The following is a 21,227-nucleotide window of genomic DNA, read 5'->3' on the forward strand; positions in this document are numbered from 1 at the left end:
GGGGGAAGGGTTTGTTCTAGTTGTGGTTATGACATACAAGAGTAAGGTTATCACACGGAACCATGTGGTATACTTCCAGCGCTGCAGAGCAGGTTCTGCATCATACACCCTATTAGCTCCTACGCACACCCTGAAGATACATGGCTACTGACACAGGCACACGACTAAATGTACTCACGTGGAATGTCAGGGGACTAGGGAACCCTAGGAAGAAGCGGCAGATATTGGCATACCTAGACAGACATCACACTTATATAGCCATGCTGCAGGAAACACATTTCTCACCTCTGAGACCTACAACCTTTGCGTCCCGATGGGCTGCGCATAGCATCTTCTCCTCTTATTCCTCTTACGCTAGGGGCACTGCGATCCTTATTAAGAAACAGGTCCCCTTTCACCTGATGGGCTCGGCAAAGGACGATCAGGGACAGTACTGCATACTATGGGGGCGACTGGGCCTTGAGTCGGTTACGTTGGTGTGTTGCTACGGACCGAATGTCGACAACCCTGACTTTTTCTCATCTCTATGGGAAGCAATAGTGCGCGCAGGGTCCATACACATTATATGGGGAGGCGACTTTAACATCACATACGCGCTGGCTCTAGATAGATTACCCCCTGCCCCGCACCATCGCACTAAATCTAGTTTGCTGCTCAAGGACATTATAGCGGATAATCAGCTGGTGGATGCCTGGCGACACATGCATCCATTGGTAAGGGAGTGTACGTACTTCACGGCCTATGCCGCCACCTGGGCCCGACTGGATCTTTGGCTTGTCTCTAGAAGTCTTGGCCCTGCTCTTTGTCAGGCTCATCACTTGCCAAGGACGTATTCTGACCATGCCCCTGTTCGGCTTGCATTTTCATACGCAGACTTCAGCCCTCTGCGTAGTGCATGGCGACTGAACACGCGCATGCTTTCCGATATAGTCTTCCAGGAGGAACTGCGCGAAGAAGTGCGGGATTTTTTTGAGAGGAACAAGGGGTCAGTTCAAGCTGTCGATACGATCTGGGAAGCGTTCAAGGTCACTATCCGGGGATATTTCATCGCTAAAGGGGCAGGGATCCTCAAAGATATTCTCAAAACTCTGTCTAAACTGGAGCGGGAGTTACAGGAGTTGGAGGCTATATTGAGCCGCACACCAAATGGTGAAATGCAGGAAAAATTTAGAACCGCGCTTAATGAGTACATGGAAGAGGCCCAAAGAGAGACGCGCTTCAGAGGAAAGCACTGGCAGGCGCGCAGTTATGGAGAGGGGGAGCGCCCTGGTAAGGCCTTGGCGGATGTGATTCGGCGCCCCAGACACTCTAGTTTTGTGTTGGAAATAGAGGGACCAGATGGCGAGCGCCGCTGTGACACCAGGAGTATTCTTGGTGAGTTCACTGATCATTACGAGGATCTGTATACGACCTCTGGATCCAAAGATCTAGATTTGGATATGTACCTAGGGGACATAGCGCTTGGATGGCTCAGTGATGCACATCGTGAGTTTCTGGGCCCGCCCTTTGAATTAGATGAAATGCGTGAGGCAATAATGGGCCTCCAGTCGGGAAAGGCTACAGGAATGGATGGCATACCCGTCAAATTTTACAAAACTTATATAGAGCTGATGGCCCCTATTTTACGCGAAGTATATGAGGAATCGCTAGATGTAGGGACGCTCTCTGCCTCTATGAGGGAGGCACTTATAATTTCGCTGCTAAAGCCGGAAAGCCAGCTCATCTATGTGGGTCATACCGCCCCCTTTCCCTCCTAAATTACGATGCCAAGATCTTGGCCAAACTCCTGGCCAATCGCGTGAGTCTATTGCTGGATCACTTGATATTACCAGATCAATCTGGCTTCGTCCCTGGCAGATCCACCTCCTACAATCTGAGGACCCTATTCACGTTGCTGCATAATGTGGATCCTGAGCTACCCTTTGCAGCGGTTTTCTTGGACGCAACGAAAGTGTTTGATTTGCTTGAGTGGCCGTTCCTTTTTGGCATATTGAACCGTATGGGATTACCCCCTTTATTTCTATCATGGATATGACTGTTGTATCATCAGCCTGGTGCGAAGATACTTATTAACGGACAGCTCTCGAAAGCTTTTTTGATTACCAGGGTCACGCGTCAGGGGGGCCCATTATCCCCGCTATTGTTTGCTCTTGCCACAGAACCTTTAGCGGCTCGCTTACGACAACGCCACAATGATTTGGCCCTTCGTTGCAACATGCGGCAGATATTAATATCCATGTACGCTGATGATATTACTCTGTACGTTCGGGACCCTCAATGTAACTTAAATACCCTGCTGAGGGAATTTGTGATGTTCGGGTGACTGTCGGGCGTTCAGATTAATTGGAGTAAGTAATGTTTTTTCCCGTTAACCGACGCGGTGACACGCTTCCCTCTTGACTATCCATTGGAATGGTGCGATGGCGATTTGCGCTACCTGAGCATCAAAATCACTAGAGGCAGGGAGGAGCTCATGAGACTCAATTATGGAGTGGCAATGTCACATCTCACGGATAAGATTGACCGATAACCGATAACCGATAACTGTCCCACTTTCTATGTCAGGTAGAGCCTCTTTGATTAAGATGGTAATTTTACCGCAATTTCTCTACTTGTTCCTCAATATTCCTTATTTCCCTGGGAGACATTTCTTTACGTCCCTCCGCTCTGAACTGAGCTGGCTGGAATGGGGCGGCAAACGTGCTAGATTGAAATGTTCTATACTCACTAGGCCTTATTCTGCGGGGGGGGTTCGGCATTCGTGATTTTCAACGTTATTACCTTAGCGCTCAGGCACACTATTTATACTTCTGGATTCAACAGCCGAAATACATGCCACAACTTGCGGCCGACCACTGGCTATTACACCCGATTCTAATAGAGGGGGCGATCTATATGCTTCTGAATGCTCGAGAACGCACGCAGACCACAGTTAACGCCACTATCACGGCGTGGAAACGACTGACGATCCTGTTTGATCTCCCCTTATTATATTCGCCGCTGCTCCCTCTGGCTTACCACCCAGACATGCCACTTTTACAGGAGGCTGTCTTCCATAAGATGCAGCGGCGCGTGTCTATTACAACTTGGGGACAGTTTTACACTGAGGGTACATTCAAGGATTTGGATGTAATGTTTAGGGATACACACCATACTCCACTGGACAGTTTCCTGTATATCAGACTTAAACAAGGTATGAGGGCGCTGCATACCGATTTTCCCGCAGAGCCCCCAATGCTTCCTCCTCTGCACGCCATGTTACAACAATCCTCACCTAGGCGACTGGTATCACTGATTTATCGACTCACGCACACAAGGCCCATGACAACAGACTCACCATCTCGGGCTAAATGGGAAGCTGAACTAGGTACCGCCATAACAGAGGAACAATGGGAATATTGCTGCTCACAGACTGAGGGTGTATCTGCTAGTAGTCGCTTTCGAATATTGAATTACAAATACTTGCACAGGTTATACTGCACTCCGGCTGGCATGTACAGACACCAGCTGCGAGACTCAGATCACTGCGATAGGTGCCGCGCGCCCCAGGCCGATTTTCGGCACTTAGCCTGGGAATGCCCTCCCATATTTGAATATTGGAGTCATGTTTTCACGGCCCTTCACCAAATAACCAATACACATATTGAGATCACGCCTCTAATCGCACTGCTAAGCTATGTCGAACAGGTCCCGATAGCGTATCGCAGATTCATAGCACTTGCTTTGTTAATGGCCAAACGCCGCATAGCGTGCAAGTGGGGCAGGGGCAGGGCACTGAAATTTAAGGATTGGCTTGACGACATGATTCACTGCCAGGAACAATCTGCGATTTATGCTGAACTTCTACCTAGCAACTCTCGGCCAAGAGATATCTGGGCGCCATTCGCTGCTTATTTATTGACTCGTGCTGAGGCAGATGACCAACTGAGTGCTAGGGCCTAGACGGCAGCATACCCCTCACACGTCATTGGACACATTGGGAGCCCTTTCTTGAATGCATAGTACACTGGGATGATTTGAGTGCTCTGCTACGCCTCGGTAGGATATGTAGCACTGCCGGGGCGCCTGTACGTTCCTCTTATTTTTTTTCTTTCTTTCTCCATGTTACTTTCTACGTATGCCTAAGCATAATGTTTGATAGGGGTCACTGTGTGTAAGAAGTATTACTCACCACTTGCTGATTGTAACTTTCACAGCAGAGGAATGAACAAGGAGCTTCTGTGTACAACACAATATTTCTTAATTGTTTGAATTTTCTCATGCACACGTGTGATTGTCCATTGTTGTTTTCTTATTAAGACGTGGCCGGTGATGCACAATGTACCTGAGATTTAAAGGGGCGCGGCACGCAGCCTCACAAGGAAGCCGCAGTGATGATAGGCGGACTCGCAGCAGCCACAGCTCCCAGCTGTAGCAGTGCCTTGGCGTGCACTCGCGATAATCCTGAGATGGGGCATAAAGGCGGGCACCCAGCAGCACACGCAGGTGATAACAAGATCCTCGAAGTGGGGGACTAGTTTGGGCACTCAGCGGCGCAGCTCCTCAGCTGCAGCAGCCAATAATAGCGATAGCAATGATTCTTGTAGGACAGCAAATGCAAGCACTCAGCGACACAGCTTCTCAACTGCGGCAGCCCACAATAGCGATAGCGATGACTTTGGTAACACAGGCAAATGCGGGCACTCAGCAGCACAGCTCCTCAGCTGCAGCGGCCCACAATAGTGATAGTGATGATTCTCGTAGGACGGCAAAATCGGGCACTCCGCGGCACAGCTCCTTAGCTGCAGCGGCCCACAATAGCGATAGCGATGACTTTGGTAACACAGGCAAATGCGGGCTCTCAGCGGCAACAGCTCCTCAGCCGCGGCGGGCCACAATAGCGAAACGATGACTTTCAGCCCGCGTTCCTCGCAGTAGAACCAGAGGCTCTGGAATTCTCAACAGAGGCCTCACCTGCGAGTAGAATCCCCCTCAATTAGGAATCCAGCCGGCTGATGGGTGAAGTTTAATGTCCCTGAGACTTCAGCAGGAGGCAAGCTCAAATTAGGCCCTTGAGTAGTAGCTTTAGCAAGATGGATGAAAGTTTCAAAGTTTCAAAGTCCTTTCCCTCTAGTTACACAGACAGAGGTTCATCTGAAGTAACAGGTAGGGGTTTTAGCACAGATACTTATACCCCAAAAAGTCTTCGTTATCAAACGTCACAAGCACCGGAACCTAGCAAAAACCAGTTTGGTGTCGTCCTTGAGCACTTTGTTTACAAAGCTGCATCATGCCTTTCAGGAAGAGGTGGTCTGCCATCAGACGCACAGTGGGAGGTGGAGCCATCATTCACCTTGCCAGGCACAGCCCTGCTCAGATCAAAGGGTCACCCCTCCCTATACCCCAATTGCAGATCTCTCTGTTGAATCTAGGTTGGGTTCAGTCTGCCCTGTCCCTCCAAAACCAGACAGACAATACACATACCAGCAGAGCCCACTGGAAGGCTTAGGCAGGAAAACACCCACCTTTCATAAGTGTCACTTTCAAACACAGAACACAAAAATAATCTTCACCACAAGAAGCACTCTAATATTCTGAGCTCAGGCATACTAAACTCGGTTTTCCTATCATGTCCCTTGGGTCAATTTACAATAGGGAGCATTCGTGCTGTAGCACCGAACGGCACAGCGCCCAGAGTGTCTAACACCAGCAAACACAGAGGAGATAAAAGCAAAAAATGGAAGGGAGACCCACGCCAATGGTGCCAGGTCTAACATTGCAGAAGAAATATTCTAGGAGAGAACAACCAGAGGCTCGGACAAAACACTCACTAAATATTCAAGTCCTTTCATGGCATGCCAGGATGACGAAACCTGACAGTCCCCATGAGTTTACCCAATTAGTTTTAAAAATGTCCTATGGGTGGCCCCTTATGTCAAAAGTTACCTCCATTGCTAGGATCAGCATGTTGCTCTTGTGGACTCTTTTGCCCAAACATTACATACAATATGTCAGTGTCAGAATTTTCCTAATACTGCTTCTCTTTCCACTATGGATGGCTCTAATGTCAAAGGTTATGTCCAGTATGTCATGGACCACATTTTGTCATGGATGGACTCATGATATTTACCACAGTTATCTTCCCATATGTCAAGTATTTCCTCCAATGTGCCCTCACCAGCAATTTGTCCCAGTCACAAGACCATAATAGAAGGCCGTAGCAAACCAATGACATCAGTAAAATGTCCCCAGCTTCAGCCAATAAGAATAAGGCTGCATTGGGGGGCGGAGCTAGCCGGCGTCCGAAATGGCTGCCTGATCCCGGAGCTCCTCCTCCCGATCCAACTATCCTTCAATTATCCTGCTCGTTGCCGAACAATCTCCTGCCATAAATCGCCGCCGGAGTGTATAAGCCCTCTGGGCTCTCGAGTTCTGAGTTTTGTCCCGCATTTGGTGGCGGTGGGACCGAGATCGGGAGTCCGGCACTGGGACGAGCGGAAGGCCTGCTGAGCCGCGGCCCCGAGTTTCGAGCTATCCGAGGCGGAGATCTGGACCATCGCCACTGGAGCCCCGGAGAACATCGAGGTGCGGCCTGGGGCGACGTCTGGCCGTGTTTGCGGTGAGTGCGGGGTGCGGTAGTCTGAATGGGGGGTTTCGTGATATCGGAGAGTCCCCTACACACCGGGGAGGGTCTCTCTTTTACCCCCCTACCCCCCGCGCCCGCATCGCGGTATAGAGCTGAAGTTGGAGGTCCGGTGGCATTGCTGTGGAGGCGCCTGACCCGAGGAGACGGAGCTGGCTGAACGGGTGTACTATGCTGCCCCCCCCCACCCCCACTGGGGTACGCTTGTATATTGTAGTCCCAGCGGACAGCCTTTGGTGACCGGCGGCTCCCTGCACTGGCGTTCCTGGTCTTGCGGGTGACCAGTGGCGGTGGGATCTACAGCGGACAACGCTGACTCCCCCAATCGCCACTACTGGAGAGATTTTTTGGCCTCTCGTGGAATCTGGAGGCCCACGTGGACTTTCTTGCAATGCTTGGCAAATAAACGACCTTAGCCCTCCCTCGAGTTGCTGTGACTACTACCCTACAAAGCTGATCTGGAGAGGGTGGCTCTACTTGGAATCAGAGGTACGGACTTCTGCCTGCGACACACCTGCCTCCTGGCCTGCGGACTACGACTTACGATTCGGGCACTTGCGCCCCGCCGTCCCCCTGACCCTGGGCTTCTGGCCACCAAGTTATTCCCCCCCTCTGGACCTCCGGGCCGTGCCCTGATGGTGAGGGCGTCTACACTCCAACTCCCTTAACGGAAGCCTCCGCTCGGCATATTCCTAGTCAGCAAATTTGGGGACCTACTTGACTGTGAGGGCGCTTAAGAGAGGTCACTGTGGCTTTGGGTCTTCTGACCTGGTCCCTCCCCAGTGGTGAAGAGGTGCACTCTTGACTACCATGGGTCGTTCTGACAGGACGCAACCCAAACTCTCCTTTGGTGTCAAGGGCCCCAAAACGATAGACGGTGGGAGCGAGGGCGCCACGGCGGAGCGACCTGGAACAGAAGAGGCACAACAACAGGACTTGCGAACTATACTTCTGTCCATGGAGAAGAATCTACAAGGAGGTATGGCAGACTTGGGCGCGAAAATAGACGCTCTTACATATCGCATGGCCGAACGACTTATTAAACAGGCGGAACGCATAGACATGTCGGAGCGCCGAATCACTGAGGTTGAGGAAGCTCAGACCACGCTCGACTCAGATAACAAGCAAATGGGTAAGGCCATGCAGTCCCTTTTGGACAAGACTGAAGATTTGGAGGCCCGTTCGCGCCGATGCAACTTGCGCGTCACGGGCCTTCTGGAAACCACACAGACAGGCAATATGGAACTGTTTATGGAGGGCCTCCTGAAGAAACTTCTTGGTAACACTGTGTTCTCGAACATGTTCATTGTTGAGAGGGCACATCGCTCCCTGGGCCCGCGTCCCAAGTCGGGGGCTCCCCCGCGGCCTATCATCGCCAAATTACTAAACTATCGGGATCACGACACAGCTTTGAAATTGGCCAGAGAAAAGCAGCCGTTGCAATATGAGGGTTCGGCATTTTCCATATATCCCGACTTCACGGCCAGAGTGCAGGAAGCCAGAAAACAATTTGCACCTCTGAAGCGCCAACTACGCGAGCTTGGTGCAGACTATGCGATGCTGTACCCCGCCAAACTACGAGTAAACAGGCAGGGTAGATCCTTGATATTTACGGACCCCAAGGCGCTACAGAGATCCTTGAAAGACTGGCAGAGGGATTCCCACTCACTTAGGAAGAGGGGCGAGACCACCGAGAGTGATTCCTTGGACAAACAAGACTGAATATAGCTCAAGTCTAAATTCTGATACTGTGCTGTACTATGCATGGGCGGGCCTTGTGTGCGAAAGGGGGACTGGGCCACTGAGTTCGGCGGGTTCTCCATGGCTGTGGTAACTACCTTGATATGATCCTTTGCTCCCGCCCCTTATAGGGTCCCCTTCTGGGTCTGTTCGGGCCCTTGCCCGTCACGGGAGTTATGATTCAATTCCCAAGCACTAAATGTTTGTTGGGGTCCGGGGTCATCTGCACGCTTTGAGCGGCTTTTGAACTCACGTTTCCTTTTCTTTGGGATTGCGACATTTGGTAACTGAGCATGGGGTGGACCTTCACTCCCCTATTTTTTCTGAAGTACTGGGTTGGTGGGGTGAGGGGGGCAGCGAGGCCATCATTGCATTAGAGTGATACTTTCACTCCTTTTGTCTGGCTACATCTGCCCCCGTGTGTTTACCACTACTCCCATATGTATATCCAGTTGGGCGGGCGGGGGGTCTTGATTTGGTGTATATGGATGTTTGTTAGTGTTTGGTTGCTGAGAAGAGATAGAGGGGTTGGGGGTTGTTTGACGGGGTGGACTACTGACCGCGGCCTGGTTGGGGTTGGGCAAGCGTGGGTGTGGGGGAGGACTGATATTGGGGAAACATGTTCACATGCATAGTTTTTTATTGGTTGTATGGTTTGTTGCAGGCAAGATGAGAACTTCGAAGAGCAGTCGCGTGCACATGAGACACCTTGCATTTACACTTGACACAGTACCAATGACGTTAACACACACTACATGGCAGATGACGAGGCAGTAAACACGGTAGTGCCAGACACGTTGAGACTCCTGACCTGGAATGTGCGAGGCTTGAACGACCACCGTAAGGTACGCAGGGTCCTTCAGTACCTAGCACGACATAGGGTGGACATTGCGGTCTTGCAAGAAACACACCTCCCCCTAGATAGCCACATCCTTAGCTACAGAGGGCTCAAGAATAATATACATGCAGCGGGCTTCACTACGCATGCCAGAGGGGTCCTCACCTGGTTTAACCCGAAATCCTCCTTAACATGGACGCCACTAGTGACGGATAGCGACGGACATTTTACTATCACGAGCTGCTGTGGCAAGGGCGCAGACTTGTATATTGTAAACACCTATGGCCCCAACTTTGATTTCCCTGACTTCTATGTAGGCTTAGCGCCAAAGCTACTTCCGTTTGCTGACAAGATAATTTTTTGGGTGGGGGGACTTTAACCTGACCCGACATACTGGTCTAGACAGGTCGGGTGGCCCAACGCGATCCCCCTCGGCCTCTGCAAAGACTATATCCACGCAGCTCCTAAATTTAGATCTAGTTGATGTTTGGCGTCACAGACCCCCGTCGCAGGGAGGGTTTACGCATTACGCCGCCCCACATAATATATTTACGAGAATAGACTACTGGTTTCTGACGACTCGTTTTCTTCAGAACGTAAAAGTATGTGAGGTTTTACCCCGTACCTATTCGGACCACTCGCCAATCCTGCTTTCCTGCTCCATGCCTGCCCGGCGACTTCCGCCGTTTGCTTGGCGTTTTCCCCCGTACTCTTTGCTGGACCCTGTCTTCAAAGAGGGGCTACTAACGGCGCTGAAGGTTTTCTTCTAAACGAATGTAGGATCTGTCGAGGAGTTTCAGTCAGTTTGGGAGGCATTTAAACTGTATACTAGGGGGGTCACCATCTCTAAGCATGCTGGGGTACCGAAGTCGATCAGGGGTCAACTGGAGCTGTTAAAACGTAAACTTAAAGACCTGAAGGATCTGAGGGCGCAGACTGGGGACGACTCTATTGATCGAGAAGTGGCGAAGGTCTTACGAGAATACAAAATTAAACAACTGGGGAAGTACGCTACTGCCCGCAGCTACTGTGAAAGAGAACGCCCGGGTTCGGTGCTGGTCCGCTTAGCTAGGCGCGGTAGGGATCGCTCCTCGATACCGGTGATGCGCTTAGACGACTCGGAAGTCCCGCTTCCCAATGATGCTATTGTGGCGCGATTCCGAGATTATTACGCAAGAATGTATGCCTCAAGGGGCCCTGCCTCTGAGGAGCGTATTATGGACTACTTAACTCATATTAAACTCCCATGGCTCTCAGACTTACACCGGGAATTCTTAGCTCGCCCATTCGATCGAGACGAGGTTGCGCTAGCCCTGTCGTCCATGAAGTGTGGAGGCGCCCCGGGCGGTGATGGACTCACAGTAGGCTTTTACAAAGCTTTCTCTGACCTCCTAATACCTCACCTCCTTACACTATTTGATGAAATAGCTAATACGGGTGTACTGCCTCCTACTATGAGAGAGGCAAATATTGTAGCGATTCTTAAGCTGGACAAGGACCCGAACGACTGCGCCTCGTATCGCCCACTTTCTCTCATGAATGTGGACACTAAGATCTTTGCCAAACTCCTCTCTAATCGTTTACAATCCATGGTCACATCCTTGGTAGCCCCGGAACAATCTGGGTTTGTCCCAACACGCAACCTCACATATAACGTTAGAACTGTTTTCGCGGCATTTCAACACACGCGCCCAGAGGTATCGGCTGTTGCGGTCTTCCTGGACATGGAAAAGGCATTCGACTCAGTGGAGGGGGTGTTACTCCATCAGGTGCTGCAGAGGTTGGGCGTGGGTCAACTTTTTTTACAGCTCCTAAAGGTACTATATTATTTACCGACAGCACGCATCCGCATTGGCCCGTTGGTTTCGGATCCCATTGCGGTCGGCCACGGTACGAGGCAGGGCTGCCCCCTCTCTCCGATACTTTATGTGTTGGCTGCTGAACCTCTGGCGTGTGCTCTACGGGAGTACCACAGTCACCGAGGTATATGTTTCCCGACCTACCACCTTATTGTCTCCACATACGCGGATGACACACTGCTTGATGTTCGAGATCCTGCTTCGCACCTCTCCGCGGTTCTGAGAGAAGTGATCCTTTTTGGCTCACTTTCGGGCATCCAGGTCAACTGGAATAAGTCCCTTATATTCCCTTTGACGCCCTCCACCACACAGTTTGAACCGGAGTACCCACTAAATTGGACTACGGATGCGGTCCGGTATCTGGGGATTCGTCTCCACACGGACTCCGATATCGTTATTAGCGAAAATTATGGGCGCGCCATATCGTGACTGGAGGATGATATAGAGAAATGGATTTCCCTACCACTATCGCTACTGGGACGTATTTCCCTGATGAAAATGGTGATTCTTCTGCGATTTCTCTTTCTTTTCTGTAATATCCCGATGACCCTATCTTCCCACTTTTTCCGCAGACTACAATCCCTACTAATTCACCTTGCTTGGGCTGGTAAACAACCCAGAGTGGCATGGAACATATTAGTGCGTCCCTACGCAGCGGGAGGTCTAAATGTGCCAGATATGGAACTCTACTATAGAGTTGCACAGGGTGCTCATGCTTATTCCTGGATACATGGCCCACAGGACGCCCCATACGTCCGTATTAAAAAGATAGTTGTGGACCCTACTCCCTTGCCGGCACTGCTGACGAAGTTTCGGGACTGCCGCACGGGCATTGTAGATTCCCTAAATTCTGTTGTACATGCCTGGCATCGTTTGATGGAGGTACAGGCGTGCACTCTGCAGTACTCCCCACGGGCGGACATTGAATGGTGCCACTGGCTAACTCCCTGCCAGGAGAGAGGAGTGATCCTAGCCCTCCATCAACTTGGTTTGCGCACCATGGGTGACTTATTTGCGGACGGCATGGCACGTACTTGGGAAAAGATTAACACGGATGATGTACACCCCACTATGATGTCGCGATTTCAATTCCATAGGGTGCGACATGCTCTCCGGGAACTTCTTGGTGAGGGCATGGAAGAACCGGTGACGGTCACTGCATTTGAATATGTGGTGGCTGCGAAATCCCCAGTGAAATTAATAACTAACCTGTATAGAATAGCCCAGACTGAGAGATACCCTGAATACACGAAGCCGAGATTAGCCTGGCAGAGTGACTTAGGCTCCAAACTTGACGAGGAACTGTGGAGCTATTGCTGTGCTAGCACTAGAAAGATCTTAAACGGGCGACACAGACTCATACACTTTAAATATCTAAACAGAACCTATTACACCCCAGAGAGACTCCATAGGTACCGACAGCGCAATTCCCCTGAGTGCGAGCGCTGCAGGGCCCCGCTGGCGGATTTTCTTCATGTCGCCTGGTCCTGCCCTGCTGTCTTCTCTTTCTGGCAGGCGGTATACGGTGAAATGAACAGAGCATTGTCCCTGGCGCTAACCCCGGACCCACTCCTAGCCCTCCTGGGATACTCCAAACCCTTACGCCCGGCCCAGAGGAGGATGGTTGACATGGCGCTCCAGGTGGCTAGGTGGTGCGTGGCTCGAAAGTGGATGAGAGGTCCTCCCCCTTTCCTTAATATCTGGAAGAGAGAATTGATTTATTGCTGCACCCAAACTGAATTATATAGTGACTTGATGCCCCCGAGGAATAGGCCCAAAAACGTTTGGTCCCCGATACTGGATGGTACATTCGGGTCCGGCACACAGGATGGGGAGGAAACGGAAGAGGGAATTGCACAGACAGAGGTGGAAGAGAGGCCAAGAGGCGACTGCCATGATAACACTGACACGAATAACACGACTGTCACGACGGACACTACTGCTCCCCTTTAGCTGACACCGCCTCCCTCACGACATGGGGACGCTGGTGGCCCACCGCGATAGCCACCTTGCTCCTGATAATTAGTAAGTTAACACTACACGAGCCTTAGATCTTACTTGCTGCCGCTCCCGGCAGACTACTGCCTACATATTCCTTTACATATACTATTGATGCTGTGAATCTGTGATTTTAACTGCTGTTGCTATTCTCAGGATTGTCTTAGGGTACCATGCGAAGCACTGCATACTGATGTTCTGATGTACCTTGTCTATTGTTTTTGTCTTCAAAATTCCAATAAACAAATTAATAAAAAAAAAAGAACAAGGCTGCATTCCACTCCACCCAGAGGGCACTATAACTCGGATTTCTCCAACACAGCATGAGAAAAGGTGTCTTATGTTCTGTCTTCCGCTTCACAAGGAGATTGTTCTAGTTCCCTGGAAATTTCTCCATCTCTAATGACATCTTCTCTTTGAGTTTGCTGCCTTTAGATTTTTGTCCAGAGGAAAATGTCTTTTTGCAGTGCAATGGAAGATTTTCCTAAGAAAGCAGTCTTCGGAGCCTGTAACTCTTAAAGGAAAAAGAGTCTATACATGGATGACCCCCCCCCTATGGACTGTATGTACTAACTTTACCCAAGACACAAGGCAGTGTACAGTAAGATCGGGTGACTTCTGAGGTGTCTGCAGAAAATGGCAGTGGCCAGTGATGTAAATCATCTCACTCTGGTGCCTGTAAGCAGTCACAGAACAGCTGCTGGGAAGAATGTGAGGCCTCAAACAATGGGCATCAGCTGAAGAGAGAGGAACTATTAACCTAGGCAGAACAGCAGAGTAAAGGCTCTAAGAAATTGTACAAGAAGGGGGATAGGCCTTCTAAGGCACATGAAGAAGCACTTTCTTTGCCATCTTTCTCTACACCTTTTTCCTTGACAAAAGATGCTGTCACAAAGCCCAGCCGCTTCCACCTTTGCATACTTATGCAGGTCTTCATTTGCCTTTGACAGCAGTCCAGTCAACAAGGACACAATTGGTAAGGTCGCCATCAATGCCATCCCTATCAATAATAAGACCCAAGCTAACAGTCATCCTAATCTCTTGCCACTGGATCCAAGGACACTGCCGAACTGCAAAGAACTCGCTGACTTCTTCATGGATAAGACTTTTAAAGTTAAACTGAATTATGCTCTGCCCTTGATCACCTGTCGATCAGTCCACTGAACACCCTCCTTTCCCCAGAATTGGTTATCACTGAACCTGCGCAGCCCTACCTCCCCAAAAACAACGCACCCTGGAGTCTTTTCCAAACCATGGATGAATGCACTATAGGCAAAATGCTGTCGACTTTGAAACCTTCCAATCACTACAACAACCCCCTGCCATCGAACCTTTTCCCGGAAGTTAGAACCTCCTTACTAACACTTTGGACTGTGACTGTCAATGCATCACTTCGGGAAGGTGCTATTCCCGATTGCCTAAAATCGGGTCAAGTTACCCCGATTCTAAAGAAACCATCTGCTGATCCCACGACCTACATAATTTTCGCCCAATCTCCAACATCCCCACCTTGGCAAAGCTCCTGGAGAAATGTGTGCTCGCCCAACTCTGCAACCACATCAACCATTTCCAACTCCTGGACCAAGGCCAATCGGGTTTTCTGCGCGAGCCATAGTACAGATTCTGCGCTAACGCACATTGTCGATGATGCGCTAAGAATGTTGGACCATAATGAGTCGTGCCTATTGATCCTTCTTGACTTTTTGTCAGCATTCGATACTGTCGAACACGATAACCTACTTGATCTCTTAGAACACAGGATGGGGCTGTCTGGGCCTGTACTAAACTGGTTCTCTTCATTTCTTCATAACAGATCCCAAAGCTTCAAGGTGAACCAATCCATGTCCCATCCTACGCCGGTCACTCTGGGGGTTCCCCAGGGTTCAGCGCTTTCTCCCATGCTCTTTAAGTTGTTCATGGAGCCTCTTACAGAAATTCTGAAATCATCCAGCATTCACTATCACATGTATGCGAATGATACCCAACTATACCTGAAGATCGTCTTCCCCAAGGACATTCAGTACCTCAACTCCGTCCTTCTGGAAACACGTAGCTGGCTGACACGTAACCACCTGAAGCTAAATGCTCTCAAAATGGAATTCCTCCTAATCGCACCCCACAAGCAATCTCCGGTCATGGAACAATGGTTGAATCAGCTTACTGCTCTTAACTGTAGACCTCACCTTGTAGATACGGAATCCTTTCTGGGTATCATGTTAGACAAAAGTTTGAACATGCAGAAGCACATCAGTACCCTCACCAAAGGAGTGAATTTCCAACTCAACATCCTAAGGAAACTCAAACCCTATCTCCCTGCTCATGAACTAAAGGTTGCAGTGCAAACATTAGTGATCTCAAAGCTGGACTATAGTAGCGCAATTCTTTGTGGCTTGCCCAGAGTGAAGACAGCTCCTCTTAGGGTTGCCCTCAATTCTGCTGCTAGGCTCATAACTGGCACTAAAAAATACAACCATATTTCTCCGTACTTGCTGGCCCTGAACTGGCTTCCATATGAAGCTCGGATACAGTTAAAAATTGCATGCATGGCACACAAGCCATCCACTTCAATATCCTGCTGTACCTCGCTTAGAAACTGGAGCTCTCATGTGGTTGCTCAAACCACAAAAAATCAAGAATAAAAAGACCTACAATTGAGCCTTCTCAGGTATGGCTCCTAGGAGTTGAAACTCCTTTCCCTCCTTAAGTCAGGGTAAACCCTTCCACTGTCCTCTTCAAAAAAGAAGTCAAAGGGCTCCTGATGAAGACATTTCTGCCTCAGTCTGGCTACTTCATTTGATATTGGGAATTTGCCGTTGTTTTGTGGCCCAGCTGCCTGGTTCGCGAGAATGTCTAACTTTAAAACTGTGAATTTTTTTTGCTCTGTTGGTTCTGTTTTATATGCTTGTACTCTTCTTGATGTATAAACTGTAAAGCGCTCCGATACCTTCGGTGGTCATGTCCGTGCTATATAAAACTTTCAAAATAAATAAATAAATAGATAAATGTGTGCCTGTTTTTGCACCCCTGGGGCACTCTAGTGCTACAGATGGTGCCACAGATGGTTGTGAGGCCCCTTCGGTAACACAAGTAGTGTGCCAGCACTACCTTAAAAGCGTACACAGGCAAAGAGGCCACCAGAAAATGCACTAATTGAGCACCACAAAATGTGGTGCATAGTCCCCTGGGGGGAAAAGGGCCCCATAAACCAACACGCATTCCCCTGCTGGCAGAATAAGTCACTCACTGCACCTGCAAGCAGGGAGATCAGTTTCCCTTTGAAAAGCAGGTGGATGTCACCTGTACAGTAAAAGATGGAGCGTTAAGTCAAGCATCTGCTCTGTATTTCACTAATGCACAGCCCTCATGGCAGCCGCAAGTTTTCAGCTGGCCTGGGGCCATTGCATTGATAGTAATAGAGTATAGTGTCCCTATTTTCACTCAGCACACCAATTTAAAGGTGCGCCGTGGGGAAAACAGGGATAGTGTACCCTATTTTAAATATGGGCCCAGGTAGCTCCAAAGATGTGCTGCAGAGAACAGTGCCAAGTACTACTTTTGAAAGAAGTGGATTGGCACAGGATGCGGTTGTGTAACATACTTCCCAGTAGAGTACGCATTTGGTCCTGTAAATCTCTTAAAAAAACTTGAACCTTCCTGATCCCTATGACTTTGGGGAATCTGTTGGTGAGAAGGATGCATTAAAGGTAGGGCAAATGTCTGTGTGGGTACCTTTCTCGGGTAGATGCAGGCAAAGAGATCCAGAGACGGTTGCCTAGTCCTAAATCGTGTGGTGAAACAATTGTCGTAACTAGGTGACCCTTCAGTTGATGGGCCGCCAGGTCAAGAGTTCCAGCTGGCAGAGACCAGATGAGGCCTGACCAGCTGAAACCTAGGAGGTTCCCCATCTCTAAATGGGGTGTGGGAAGCAGAGGTTGACAATTGGACTAACAGCAATTTTTGGTGGCTTTCCTACCTCAGCTGACCTGCACATTAATCCTTTTGTCTTATTATAATCCCTGCAAGAGCTAACTGATATGATGATGTGCTGTGCAAAACACTATTGCCCCCACTATTGGGAGTCACTCCTGTTTTTTGCTGAATTTATTTGCTGAGTTTTAGACTTCGCTCACTGGGGCCCACTGCTGTCCAGTGTATGTGCTGTGACCCCTATAAAATATAGAAATTGGCTTCTCCTGATTGACATATTTAACTCTCCTCCACAGCCATAGTATATGGTGTAGAAAATACACCAATGGCATGGAAAGTTAAATGGCACCTGTGCACTGCAATGCTTACTGTGTAATCTACTAGCGTGACATTGAAACATGGCTTTAGGCAAACCATAGTAGCCTAACTGCAGCACTTTAAAACTGAAGTCAAACCTGTCACCATAACCCAGGCAAAAACTGCCTTTTGAATATTAATGTCCCCAGCATGTAGACAACAAGGAAGGGTGCATGGTATTTACATTGGGAGATGTTAAAATGTAATATTCCCATGTCTTTGCATTAGCTAGGGCCAAAAAGTTGTTTTCAACGTGAAAGGTTCTGGCTGTCCTCTGAGGAAGCTAGAATAGAGATTAAAATAATAATTCTGCCTCTGGGTTGGGACCCACTAGACAAATGATTCAACCACTATTTTTAATATTTGTTAAACATTCAACCTAAAGGAAAATGTTATTTTATTAAATCTTTAGGAAAAGTACATTTTAGAAAGTTACCTTTTCCCTTCCTGGAACACTTGGAGGTTAATTTGCACTAGCTCTCGAGTGTCTGCCTAGCCAGTGCTTGACTTTAATAAGGCGGGAAATATGCTCCCCGAGCAGAGATAATGGCTTGGGTGTGGGGAGGTGTTTTGTCTTCCCCTTGCAGGAAGACCAGTTAGGGTGCAACCAGAAGCTTCCTTAACTTCTAATGGGGCCAGCTCTTTCACCAGTAAATGTAAGGTGAGAGTTTGAGAAAGAAATCCTTTGTTCCCCCAGCCAGGCTAGCTCCAAACCCAGTGTGAGGGAAGCTACCCCTACAACCAGCTATGAGTGGCCACAGAAGAGGGGACTCCTCATTTTCCTGGCCACACCTCTAGATGGGCACGCAGGCTCAGCACAAGGCAGAAAGGGTTTTCCCATTTTGGATTTTAGGAGTAAGGTACACTGTAGGATTATTTACAGCAGAGCAAAAAGTAAATAAGTTAGGTAGGGTTACCCCTGTGAACGTTTACCCCATTGGTAATGAGAATCCAGGTGTCACTCAGAGCCACCAACTAGTGCCGACCATAAATTATGCACCCCAGGATACCCTCAAAACACTCTCTGGACTTACGGAAGAAAAGAAGAAGGAGTGCATCTGCTGTATGAGACCTGTGAGAAGACTTGAAGGGCTTGACTTGCCCCCACTTGTACCACGAATAATGAAGTGGACTCCTAAGGTCAGCTGGTTGACTTCTTGGGTGCCTATGTGGACCTAACAAGTTGCAAGAGACCTATTCCCTGAAGTGTCCTGCTGACAAGTAGCAACTGGAACTGAACTGAACCCTGCCAGTGGCCTCTGCTAGTGAGTCCTGACCTCCAAGTGTTGTTTTTGAGGTGCTGGAACCCTTGCCTGTGTCTAACTGGGCTTCTCTTAATAACTTTGGAGAGTTAATACTTAGAAAATGTTTGGACTTCCAGATCTCTGGAGGATGGGACTTACCAATAGAGTCAATCTGCTGAAGGCACAATTTTGCTGGACTGAAGAAAGATTTTCTACCACTTCGAGCTTATCCACCACAGCTAATCTGCTTCAGCTTCACACACTTTCTTTAAATTAAGCTTGTCTGCTCCATGCCATAACTACCAGGGATTAAGTTCAAGTTTAAATTACTGAAACATATGACTAGATCTAAAAGGTCAGTGACGCTACTACTTGTGGTGGAATTCCACCCATCTCAATTAATAATTCACTTTCTTACCAATGCTATTCTAAAAATGTGGTCATGTTGACACATGTTTTTGGAAATTGATCTGGTGGACTCGGCTCTATTGTGAATGGCTTGCTGTCACTTGAAAAATCAACACACAGCATCTGCGACTTTGGGCCTGTTTTAGATCTTGCCAGATGGGGTACTCTGTCACAATGATGATGGATAGCCCGTCCATCAAAATATAATCCTATTATATCCTGTGGGATTTATATTTCGGTGGACGGGATATCCATCACCATTGTGATGGAGTAACTTGTCCGCCAAGATCTACATCAGGCACTTTGTCATCCTAAATGATGGATGAAGCAATTGGAGCAAACTTTGATAAAACCAATAGGTTTTGGCAAATAGCTCTGTAAAATGTCTTTTGTAATTCTGCTTTAGGAACCATTTCTTATCAACAAACATAAGGTAATGCCACATAGAGATCTGACACTAAGATGCAACTTCTGAAAAGTCTACACCCGTTCATTCCAGGGCTCTCTGGTGCAAACAGGATGCAAAATAAAGGCAGGATATGTATTTCAAGAATCCTGGTTTCAAATAAAAAGTTCCTTAAAGAAGTCAATGAAGTACAGATTTGAATAGAAAGCACTTCGCCACAAACGCACGGCACAAGAAGAGAATGCACATTCGTCTTTGGCAACATAAATGCAACTTTTGGCCTCTTCCATTTCATGTTTGAAAATATTTTTATCATCAATAAATGTGGGGGTTATAGAGACAGTTGGTTCTACTACATTACAGAATAAAAGACATCTTTAAAATATACTCTCATTTTGCTATGTTTGGAAAATAACTTACCGTAGTCAGAAAGAGTACACGCATGGGCAAATGACAGCAGCATATCTAGCATTGAAACTGTGTCAGACAGTTTATAGAGGCAATGTATGTGTTCATATATCTCACCAAGTAGTTTGCACACCACCCTGCAAACATAAAATTACATGGGAAATTATATTTATTTTAAATTAGACACATTTAGTATTTTATTTGCTTATTTCAATGTACTGCTTATATGGCTTATAAATGTACCCTTACATAACTGATGCGTATCATAACATACAAATTCAGACCTGATTGCCTTAAAAAAGAATCATTACCGACCATAAATTACTTCTTCAAAAAGGTATTTACTTTATGTTAGTAAGCTTTACAAAAGCTTCCTCAGAATCTGAGAGATTCGAGATATTGTGAAACAATTTAAAAACAAAAATGTACTTCTAAACTTCCAGGTTCTATTAAGCCCAATCTCAGTACACAACACTCTAAAGATGCTTAACTGGTTAATTTTTAGAATGTGGAAGGAGCTAAACATCAGTCTACAACAAATAAGACATTTATGATACTAAAGAAGACACCAGTACTAAAGCACTTTGTTAAAGTACCTGCTCCACCAAGGATCTTCCTCAGATGCATAGCTTTAAGCAATAGAACAAATTTAGAGGATCACTTTGAAAGTACAATTACCTGTACATGTTGAAAATATTCTGGGACTAATTTAGATTTTAGTGGGTAAATTACTCCATCATCTTGACGGAGGTGCCATCCACCAAATTTAGAAATCACCCGCATGTGGTTGTATGATGGAGGCACACATCGCTAAACCACGGGTGCCTCTGCCATGCAGTCTGAACCACGAATGCGTCTTAACCACACATTTTTTTACCACGCAAATTTGTGTTAAAGGCATGAATGGTAAAGGGGTATGTGTGGCTAAGGTTGTGACACCCCTACAACCAGCCCTAAGCTACAAACTCCTTACCTTCCCCCGCCCTGAGGTTCAAATACCCAGACCCCCTCTTAACCCCCACGCTGTCCCTAACCCTTTACAAAAAACCCTACCCAACCCCCTCCCAGCCCACTGTGCTGTCCCTAAAACTACCCAGCCCCTTTCACTGCCTTTAGGCCTAAAACCCAAACCCCTATTTTAAAAAATGACCCCAACCCCCCCTCCAAGCCCTAAAAACTACCCCTTCCTCCCCCAAGCCCTAAAAACTAACCCGACTACTCATTTCCCTCCCCTGCCTGAGGCCTAAAACTCTGTCCCTTAACAAACACTACCCCGACCCCCTCCCACCCTCCACGCTGTCCCTAAAACTATCCCTAACCCTTCTACTGCCCTTAGGCCTAAAACCCTAGCCCCTAATTAAAAAAAACACCCTGACCCTCCCCAGCCCTAAAAAACAAAACAACCATCCCCTGGCCCTGC

General features: G+C 48.1%; 1 protein-coding gene across 1 annotated transcript in view; it reads right to left on the bottom strand.

The window, feature by feature from the left end:
- Positions 1-21,227, bottom strand: part of MSH4 (mutS homolog 4) — a 1,513,152-nt gene that overhangs the window by 607,074 nt on the left and 884,851 nt on the right. Inside the window, exon 15 of the mRNA XM_078673412.1 lies at positions 19,820-19,944. Coding sequence (XP_078529538.1) covers positions 19,820-19,944 — 125 coding nt within the window. The remainder of the gene's footprint in view (positions 1-19,819; positions 19,945-21,227) is intronic.

Source organism: Lissotriton helveticus, chromosome 1_2 (assembly GCF_964261635.1).
Source record: "Lissotriton helveticus chromosome 1_2, aLisHel1.1, whole genome shotgun sequence".
In the NCBI taxonomy this organism is placed as follows: domain Eukaryota; kingdom Metazoa; phylum Chordata; class Amphibia; order Caudata; family Salamandridae; genus Lissotriton; species Lissotriton helveticus.